This window comes from Zingiber officinale, chromosome 8B, assembly GCF_018446385.1.
Source record: "Zingiber officinale cultivar Zhangliang chromosome 8B, Zo_v1.1, whole genome shotgun sequence".
Classification (NCBI taxonomy): Eukaryota; Viridiplantae; Streptophyta; class Magnoliopsida; order Zingiberales; family Zingiberaceae; genus Zingiber; species Zingiber officinale.
Genome location: NC_056001.1, coordinates 35738957 through 35750315, shown reverse-complemented (window position 1 = coordinate 35750315; position 11359 = coordinate 35738957). Strand labels below are relative to the sequence as shown.

General features: G+C 35.0%; 1 protein-coding gene across 1 annotated transcript; it reads left to right on the top strand.

The window, feature by feature from the left end:
* The first annotated feature begins 3140 nt into the window (after positions 1 to 3140).
* On the top strand, positions 3141 to 7914 carry LOC122016251. The gene is made up of 7 exons (XM_042573486.1): positions 3141 to 3577; positions 3672 to 3742; positions 3836 to 3977; positions 5058 to 5153; positions 5233 to 5355; positions 5547 to 5803; positions 7511 to 7914. Exons 1-7 carry the CDS (start codon positions 3394 to 3396, stop codon positions 7619 to 7621), a joined length of 984 nt encoding a protein of 327 aa, XP_042429420.1. The 5' UTR covers positions 3141 to 3393; the 3' UTR covers positions 7622 to 7914.
* The last annotated feature ends 3445 nt before the right edge of the window (positions 7915 to 11359 follow it).

Genomic DNA, 11359 nt, shown 5'->3' with positions numbered 1-11359 from the left:
CCTTAATCAACCTTTTACTCCATCCTAAAATGAGATGTAAGTTTGATATATTATTGAAAGAATTGAAAAGTGTCACATGTTCTCATGAAATGCATCACAAAGAAAATTTTTTATGGTAATATTATAATAAAATTTGTCCTTTATAATATTTATGGACAAATTATTTATAAGTATAGACAATTCACTAACAAAGTAAAAACCCAAATACTAAGTATCAATTTGCTAAAAATAACAAAATTACGATAGGATATAGTTTGCATAGATTACAATTTTTGTAATAGAATAAAACAGATTTCTTTCTAAGGCCGTAGTAGACATATAATGTGAACTTACCTACTTGGCTCAGGCACTTCAAGGCCTCCAAGGTGGTGGCAAATGAGGGAGATCATCGTTATTAACCTTCACATTGGATTCGTGAAGATGGAGAACCGACTGGAGATCAAAATCCATGATCTCCATCAAATTGGATTCAAATCTCGCCTAATAATCAAAGAAGGGTTAAATTTAGGGAGAAGAAGAGAACAAAAGAAGTAGCCCTTGTTAGGTTAGGGACAACCAATAATTGTATTTGTTCGTTTTAGGAAATAACATTAACATTATAAATTGAGTAAAGTTTAATATATCATTTTCTTATATAGTAAAAGAATCGAAAAATATATTAAAAAAACACATATAACATAATTTTTTTTTATGACAGTATTATCATAAATTTTATTCTTTTATGATATTTATCACAACAAGTTATTTATATAGATAATGCACTTGTTGAATAAGTGAATAGAGAAGAAAGGGAAGAGGAAAGATATTTCATTGTGAATGAGATTTTAGTCCCATATTGAAAGTTTCAAGGTATTTTTGTTGGTTTATATTGATTCACATACATTGAGGATGTGAACAAATGCATGGGGAAAGATTCTCTTTCACGCGTGAGTGCGCAGGGGGTACAAATTTAGGGTCTGGATTGCACTCAACCAAGTTGACTCGTGTGCGAGCGCGACCTGCGCATATGAATGCTGGATTGGTTGGGACAAAATTTGCCCAAGTGGAATAATCAATATTTTGCCACGTAATGCAGAATAAAACCGGATGAGTAATAATGAGTGAAACAGTGGCCATTGATCCGAGCTTCTATATAAGGAGACTCCGATCATAAGTGATGTATAAGTTGGCCAACATTCAGAGACGAGAAAAAGGGGTACTTTGGTAAGCCTCGAAGCACAGCCGGAGGTGGGCGAATCTGTTTCAAGAAAACTACGACTCACAGGCCTCGGTCAGCTCACCTGGTCGGTCTTTTTGTCAAACCGACAGACTTCTCTGCCTGCTCGACCGACCTTTTTGACAGCCCGGCCTGTCTGCTAGACCCGGCCGACCTCTCTTACAGCCCTGCCTGTCTGCTTGACCCGACCAACCTCGCTAACAGCCCGATCTGTCGGCTCGACCCGACCGACCTGTCTGCCTCGTCCGATCAGCCTCTCCTGTTATGTCTGTTTGCCTCGTCCGACCGACCTCTTTGCTCGGACGCTCTCACTCAGTTACTCTGAGATTAACACTTGGATAAAAATCAATCTTTGCTGACAGCTTGAGATCATTTGTTTAGGTCAGCTCAACTCCCCTTTTCACCTTGAATTGGTCAAAATACGCAAAATTTCTGACTTTTCGTGGAGGATTAGACCCAATAACGGGTGATCTATGACTGACCGATATTGTACACCATCATTTAACTATTGCTATTCTTTTCCTGATCACATAAGTTGAATTTGTGTAAATTTTAAAATTTAAATAAGTCTCCTAAAATTTCCGACAATAAATTATTTGTATTCCAATAGCACTAACCCAAGTAAAAACTCAAATGCTAAGTATCACCGGCTAAAAATGACAATAGGACATAATTTGAATAAATTCAACTTATGTAATAGAATAAAATAAATTTATTTCTAAGTATAATTTTTGTAAATAGACATGCATCAACTACAATATTTATATGAAAAAAATGGTCATTACTAACATTTAGTTTTTCATTTGAAACCGCAAGCTAATGCTTCAATAACTATATTTGTTCTCTTTGCAAAGTATATATTTTCTAATGACATTACGACCGGTGTTTAAGGGTGAATAGTTATTAATTAATAATAGAACCATTTAAAATGAAACCGAATAAATTGACTTTTTGTTAAGCCGACTAAATTATAGGTTAAATTTGTTGAAAATGAAAATATAATTAAACTTCCGATAAAATAGAAAAGAGGTGTCATGAATTATAGAATTATAAATTTTAAACTCTCAATTTCAATTCCGGCATAATCAAATTCGATTTAATTTATTTAAATCTATGTAACTAAATTTAGATTTTTAAAACAGAGACTCAATAAATTTGATATAAATAATTGACATTTTAAGAAAAAAAATTAAACTAACGGAACCCAACTTTTAACTTCGATATTTTAGATTGGTTCGAGTCTGATATTTCATTGCAATGAATATCTGTTACATGTTTTTTTTTTAAGGTGATTTATTTCAAACATCATATAATATTCATTAAGTTTAGCTAATTAAGACTATGTTAATTAGTCAAATAATACTTTTTTTTTACATATTTTGTATATCTGTCAACAATATATTTATATCTGTATCTATATAGTAAGACATGATGTAAAGTAGAATAATTGATTAACCTTTAATTAATGAATTAGCAATCCTATTATTAATAATTTTGGATAAAATTGTAACATTAAATGTTTAAGAGAAAAAAAATGACAAGTTTAAAGAAGTAAATAGAAAAAGTATTTACCTAATATGTTTAGTTTTCTCTTAGAATATCCTCAATAGGATATTAAATAAATATTATAATATTCATTTAACATTTTTTTTTCATATGTATTATAATATTTACTCATAAGAGAGAGGAGAGAGTGCCCCTCTCTCTTAATTTTTTTTTAATTATAAAATTTTTAATATTATTTAAAAAACTAATAAAAGAGATGAATAGGTGGATAATGAGATCTTTAAATAATAAATATTAATATTAAAATAAATATAAATAAAAGAGATATGTTATTATAATGAGTATATGATGTTATATTATTTATGAGATGATGGATATAATAAGAAATTAACATTGTGGAGGCTCTTAATATGCTAATGCTGTGGGTTGGTGTGACTTCTTTATTTTGCTGGAGTCTCTTCTCCCCTTCCACCGTTCCTAAGGCGAAGGCCGGTGACCTTCCGGAAATCTTAGGTTTTTTATTTGGCATCAACATCCTCCTCGTCCGTGGACACCGGCTGTGAATTTCCATCCCCGCGAAACCCCATACAAGGTCCGGCCAAGTCCAGCGTGGCAGAGGTCCGGAGATGATGCCATGAAACCACGGTTGATGCGAATGCGACGACAGGATTATGGCGAGGGTCAGCGCGGTTGAGTGGTTGAGGGGCGGAAGCGGCAGATGCTGCTGTTCCTTCAGGCGGATCACCTTTGTGATTTGCTGCGTTAATCTGGTTGCCGCGCTCCTCGTGATTCATTCGTTCTACACTTCCTTCTTCTTCCGCCCTTCGTCTGGGCTCAACCGAAATTATCTCGCCGGTACAAAGATCAACCTTTTCTTGTTGCGGTATACATATGTTGACTTTTTTCCGGTAATTTTAAAAATAAAATTGAATCTTTTTTGTTGTTGCAGATCAGACAAAGAAAATGGAAGAATCGATCCGGATACGAAGAGAAATGGGGCCTTTGGCTCTCGTTAATGCGGTAAGCTCGCAGGCTTGATTTCTGTTCTTTAACACACGGTTTGTGATTGAGGATTTAACTGGTGGAACTTCCCGTTTCATTGGACTTGAGTAGGCGAGGATGCTCAGAATGAAGTTATCCAGAGAAGAGAAAAAGGGGCGTATTCAGTTGTCACAACTGGTGATGCATAAGTTGGCCAGCGAGGTTCTGCAGATGCTGCAAGGTGTCGACAATACTAACGTGACGGAACAACAGGGTTGGTTATCCTTTTCATGTTTATTTGAGCTTGTTGATCAGTTATTTTCATGAATTTGTTCACCAAGTTGGATCATACGTTCATGCATAGATAGCTTGATCGTTTGGACTTTGGTGAGCTAAGGTCACAGGATTAGAAAATGATATCTTTAAGAAATTGGTTGTTTTGATATTTCAATGCGTTCTAAAATTCTTACGGACTTCCTGTTTCAAAATTTCAGTCCAGACTTTAGTTAAGTTCAACTTTATACTTCTAGATCCAATAACACTAGCTCTGATTCTTTAGCTACTTTGAACTTCAACATAATCCTGTCCTCCCCCTAACCGCTCTATTTTTATACGATGTTAGACTGATAGTTTCCCTTTGGTTGGTACAGATGAAACAAGTGTTTCTTTCAGTAGCATGACTTTCAAATTATAGTTAGAATATGTTTCAGGAGTTGCTTGCTGTTTTTCTGTTTCATATTTTTAACATTTCTGACATTACAGTTTATTTTGGGTAACCAAAAGTTCTTATAGGCAACTATGAACCTATCTTTCTGGACAATGATTTCATTGTTCGATCATGAAAAAGACCTTTGATTCGATTTTCTGCGTATTTTAATAATGCCACTTGGTCATTTGAATAATGAGATGATTTTTTGTTCAATATTTGTTACACTGTTTTACAGTTTTCATTTGCGCTCTAGTATTCTGTCAATTTAGAAAATGACATCTTGTTGATAATAATAAATGTGCAAAGGGTAGAAGTATGTAAATTATGAATGTAATTGTGTACAATTCTTCTTTTGTTTCAGGAAGGAGATCGCCAATACAAAATATGCTTTCAAGGCAAAAATAAGTAAATAACATTATATTTTGATTTCTGTAGTCTTTAGGTTCTTTAACAAAGTAACTATGCTCAATCTTGGCAACAAAAGAAATTATTGGTTTAGTGGATGCCAATGGCTGTTTACATCCTGGTTTCACACACTGCCTGGAAATTTACGTGCTAAAGGATACTATTATTTGAAAAATAAACTTCAGCTGGAGGGTCTAACAGTTCTAGTTTGACATGTTAGTTGTTTTGACTTTTGAGCAGCTGCAGTGAATATATGGCGTGTCCAGAAGCTTGAAGAAGTTCGAAAAGCAACAAACTCAAAACCTTCAAATTCAAGCATCCCTTTTAGGGAAGCAAGTATTCTTCGTTTGCCTGTGCATTTATGTTATATCACAACCATGATGATTGTTCTTGAATTCACTGCTGGGGTTTGTAGAGATGCTGAAACAAGCACTGGAGACTAATTGGCCTCTTCTAATGGAAGGAATTGGACTTTGGATTCCAACTAATATTATCAACACTCAGCATGATGATAAACCCAAAGACGAACCAGATTTTGGTAAATTTATTTACTTCAAATCTTTAATAATTTGTTGAGCATTGACCTTTTCTGTTATGTGATGATTGTGAAAATTGAGTTGATAATCGTCTCATGATGTTTCCTAGTTATGTTGTATAAATATAGTACTTCATTTAAACCAATCGGGAGGAACTAATTCATGAATTCTATAATGCATCTTTATGTAAAAGAGATAATTCCTGGTCGACCAATTCCTCCTGAATGCCATGCTGAGCTTCATACTGATTATGATGGAGCCGCTGTTAGATGGGGTCTTACCCACCATAAAGAAAGTGCAGCAGATTGTTGTCAGGCTTGCTTAGATCAGGCAAAACGCACAAAGCCAGGGGGAATGAAATGCAATATATGGGTTTACTGCCCATCAGAATTTGGGTGCTATTCACCAGATATATATGAACACAAGCATCAGGAATGCTGGCTGAAGCAGGTATCATAATTTTCATCTTTGCACATATCACCATCTTAAATTGCTGCTAAATTTCGGACTCTTCCTGTGGTAACTGAAGAAATGATTCATCTCTTATTATTTGAAGTCAGTTCAAGTAGCGAACACATATAAACATAGGACATTTTAAGGACGAGGTGAATGTGAATTGGCCAAAGTAAGCATGCCATAATCATACTAGGTAACAATGAAAATAAACAAAAGAACATTGTTGGGGTTGAGAGAATTCCTATTTTTGTCAATGCCTGATATCTTATAGGCCTGATATCTCATCCCCTATAAGGAGGAATTCACCCTCCTTCGGGGCCTTCAAATGGCCCTTAAAGAGGTCACAATCTTGGCTTGAGGTCTAAGAGCCCCTCATCCACATGCATAGTTAAGGCATGGATACCTTCCACTTGGCTATCAACAATTCAAACAGTCCTCCCAACTAGAGATGCTGATTGATATCTAATAAAGAAGTCCTGTTGTAGTTATTATTTCTTTGGTCAGCATCTACGTTTTTCATAGACTTATGAGTTGGTTAAGATGTTGTATTATATTATTTGCTAAATGTATTGTTTAGTTATATGCAATTTTCTTTTATGCAATTATGTCTTGGTTAGGCATGCTAATTTAATTGTTAGTTTGACGAAAATATTGTTCAAGTGATTCAGTTGAAATATTACGCAATATATGTCTTGTGATGTATGCATTGTTGTTAATATAATTAATGTTACTTTTTTTTTAGAAATTCATGTGCATTTGTATACTGTATTAGCTTCTGTCGTGTGGCTTTGTAAGAATGACTTGTATCTTTGATGGCAACTCTAGGTGGTAGATTAAGGCATTGACCTTGTTGAGTTTGGTCATAGCGATAGTTTCTTGGTCATGTGTTCCTAACAAGTAGTGCAAAGTGACCTCAACCCAACACCTTTACCTACAAATTGGGGTCTACTCATCATATTGAAATGCTCACCTTAAAAGATAATGCTTCTTTAGTAAGCAACTTTCAATAGGATAGACATGAAACATTACCTGTTTTGAAGAGGTTTTTTTTTTCAATGTGGATTATGGAATATAAAGAGAAAGATTTAGCTGTATTTGTGCTCAGCCATTGTTATGTAGTTGATATTGATAATAAAATGAGAAACTACAAGTTTATCTAAGTGAAAAATACCTCATTTTAACGAGGTAAAGTCAATTACTGAAAGTAGTTATAAAAAAAATTCTATTAGAAACCTTAAAAAACGATCGACTAGTTCTTGCTCTACTAATTATGTTTTCTCTACAAAATTAAATGCCTGTAGATCATGCATTTGGCTAACTCCAGGTAGTATGATGTATTTGTTCCAAAGATCAATCATTCTCTTCTTCTATTACTGCAAAATGTGCTCGACGTACTTGAAGCTAAGTCTTTGTCACAACATGCAAGAAGTCACAACCTTCGTGAAAACTGATCTATTAACTCGACAAGGCCAACCATTGGCCTAAAATATTTAAGCTTAATACAATTGACACTCACTCATCTTAACTTATAAACCACAACCGACTATGAGATTAAATTGGGCTGTCACAATATTTTCTTTTCTTAATGATTTTGGCAAAGTACATGGGCACAAGTCTCTTCCCTACATGATTTAACTTGCTCAATCACTTAATGTACATGTGCATCTTCTTTCTTGTCTTTAATAATCTTGGCAAATGCAGGCTGATACGCCTCGATTGAATTTCAAAGACAAGTACTCGGAGCCATACCGGAACAATCACCACAATGCACCCATTGTCGTGCCATGGATGTCAGGCATTGTGCACTTGTAGAAGCTACTTCATGATTTCCGGAAAAAGAAAAAGATTTAGCCACTTATTTGAATTGTTTATCTTCACAATGCTGCCAGAATTTTTGTCCGAGTTGCAGTGTCGTTTCAAGTCTGTATTCTTTATGCCCTTGTAAACTTGACAATGGCATCCCCTCTCTTCTTTAGAGAGTTGCAGAACACTTCTGAATGGGTGAGAAATTTTATAGGTGGAATATGATGATGTTTATCAACATACTTCATGAGCTTCAGCGTTGTCTTCAATTTATGATGATCTCATATTCTGATCTTTGTTTTTGTTTTGGTTTCACCTCATGAAAATTTTTTATCGGTGATAAATCGGAAAGTACAGATGGATTTTTGCTGACGGTTCAACATCATAAGTTTTAAAATTCCCTGAGTATAATGTGCCTTAGATAATATTTGAATCCTTATTACCTAAGGAGCCTGTCCTATCTCCCTCTTATCATCGCATCATAGTCTCGAGTCAAATGTTGTCAACCTTTTGTTTTTTTTATAAAGGTAAATTGTATTAAAAGTCTATCATAGACTTACATGATAGCCACTTAAAAATCGAAAGACATGCGCATGATCTTCCTAAATATCCTATCAATGTTTGTAACACCTTCATATTGACATCTATTATGAACTTGCCAAATTAAGAACGCCGCGCATGACATCCCCAAAGTGCTAGGTCTTGGTGAGTATGCTGTTGCCGCGGAGCCGTTAGCTTTGTCGTCACCGCGGGCATCGGTTGGCTTATATGCCGCCAATTCCTGACCTCGTCCCAAAGAACTTACGGCAGAAGAGGTGGTCCAAAGTCTCATCTACCTATTGACAAAGTGGGCATGTCTTACAAGTTACGTACGACAGTTTGTCAATGGTGCGTATCCCGCCATTTGGAAGAAGTCAAATTGTGAATTGATGTTTTGGCATGGGGTAAGACTTCCATAGCTGATGACCACTCCTTGTCTAGCAAGGCCGGCCCTTGCTGCGGCTTTGGCCTGGATATCTTGACGGATCTAAATGAGAGGCTTGATTAGGGGGAGTTGCCACTGTCAAATGTTGTCATTCGTTATCTCGGTGACTCCAGAGTGATCCCCACTGTTTAGAAGGGAGACAAATCATAGAGAATTTTGCCTAGTAATAACATGTAAGGAGGAGTTGAGACAATCAACAAGATATTTTGTATTCGTTAGAAATCGATCCTAGATCTATTGACAGTAATATTCCTATATAAACTATTGCGTCGGTCCGGGCCAAATGTTGTCATCCTTGACTATAAGAAAGGAATTAGTGTTTTTGCTGGCCTCATAACAAACAGTTGTTTCCCTGCATCGAATACTAAAATGTTGATACTTGTTCAAGCTTATAAAGCCCTTTTTACTAACTCAAAATTTACCATATGAGAATAAACTGTGTTACAATAAGAAATATATTATTGTTAATTCATCTTGTTTAGTTGAGGAGAGGAAAATAAAAGAAAAATATTTTAAAATAATTTTTATTTTAAATGCTTTAATTTTATATATTCCATATATAAATCATGTTTCAAGCTCCTTAAAAAATTTTTAATAAAAAATAATGAAAAATATAAAATTGAAATTTCCTCTTGTATATGAAAATAATTGAGTGCCAAAACTCAAGTCGGCTAAACAATAAAAAATGACAATATTATTGAATAAATCTAAGAGTGCAAATGAATTAAGTCGCTTGTGAGTTGTTTGGTCAAAACTTAACTTGAGTTCGGAGTTGACCGAGTTTGAAATTGATTGAGCTGGAATCTTCTCATTTAATATTTGAATTCATCTTGAGCTCATTTAATATTGGCTCGAGGACTTATCGAGTCCTATCGAACCAGACCATATAATATATATATATATATATATATATATATATATATATATATATATATATATATATTTTGATAATTAATGAAAAGTATTAAGTAAAATTTTAAATTTTAAAAGTTTATTTTTAAAAGAATATTATTGTTTGATTTATAATATAAAAAAATTACATTAGGATCGAGCTCGAAAAGCTCGAAAGCTTGATTTTAATTCGAACTTTTCGAGATGAGCTCGAGCATGACTAATCGAGCTGAGCTCGAGCCGAGCCTCTGTTTTTTTTTTCTCAACTCGAGCTGGAGCTGGTCGAGCTGGGATCAGCTCGAGCTCAAATCTGGAGACGTTTTCTAACGCCCATCTCTATTCAGAGAATTCCCCATTTCCCCCACCCGACCGCTCATCCCCGTCGCTCTTCTCGTCCCCTCAGCGACAAAAGCCTTTCCCTAGCCCCGTCAGCTCGGCGGCGTCGGACTGAGGATGGCGATTACCCGGTGACGGCGGCGACGTTCCTTTGGCTGAGGAGAGGCAGGACTCAGGAGCGATGGCGTGGGCGATCGAGCGACGTAGAACAGGTCTTACTCGTTTCCCAAATGCAGGCCGAGACTCGAATTTCTTAATTTTGCTCTAAATTCTTACTGTATGATTCCGTACCTACGGTGGTCATCCAACACGGCGATTACCATTGCGGGCGTAAATGCCAGACAACTTTTATGATCATAGTCAGCATACATTGTTTGATGCTTCAGCAATGACTTGGTTTTAGATTATGGAATTAGGTGTCCGTTAGTTTTGTCTTTCTCAAAAAAAAAAAAAATGGTTACGAACCGTCTCACAAAATGTTTTTTTTTTGGATTTCTCGAAGAAATGGAAAGTTTTCGTGGAAGATTTGTTCTGTGAATTTTTCTCATTTTGTGAAGGCTCATTTGTGAACTGGAGCGTCATAGCAGTGGGCAATTGTTTATATGTGCTTGTTCTAAGCGGTGAGAGAACCACAATTTTACAACTTTGAAGTGCTTTGTGCTCTTTCAATTACTGGGTGAAGTTTAGAACTATAAAATGTTGAAGTGCTTTTGTTACGAAATAAATTTGTTCCAATAGTAAATCACATTAGAATTGATAAAAAAAAATCAAGCATATTTAATTCAACTAAATCCATCCGCATCAGTATCAACTGAGTGTTCTGACAATAATAAATCTATATAGTAACACAATTTTTTAAACTATTGAAGTTGGAAATAAGGTGGCTTACGATTGTCTAAGGTTTCAGATACAGTGATTTGTATGGTTTATTTATTTATGAATACTTCAATTGGGCACTTCATCAATGCTCTTTCTTCAATTCCTTCAGCGATGAAGTTAGTGGCATTTTTATCCTGGATTAGATTTATCAACAAGAGGTTTATGAAATCACATCTTCAAATGATGGCGTAAGCTAACAAACTACTTAACGATCCTCCCACTTGTTTTAGCTTTTGTTAGCCCATTCATGATATACTATCAGCAGATAAATCTTATCTTTTCAAGTTGTTGTTTGTTGCACATTTGGTCTTACCAAGGGGTTCATCATCCCCTCTTTATATGACTTGTGTGAAATTGTTTCTTTAAGTTTTATCTTTTGGCATAGATGATGATGGAATAAGTTTATTTTCTCAAAATTTTGAATTAGATGAACTTCACTTTTAGATTGTATTGCAATTACAATTTTTTTTTCCACGTTTTCCTTGTCAAAGTTTTTGCATGATGGGTTTTGACTATTTTTGATGTTCTTGATTTAGTATGCGTGCTAGTAATTTACTTTCCATATTTTTAACAGCAACACCTATTGTTGTGGTTGTGTTGACTTTCATTAGCCAACAAATGTTGCTGCAAGTATCAAGTTGGAGTCTGTAGTTATA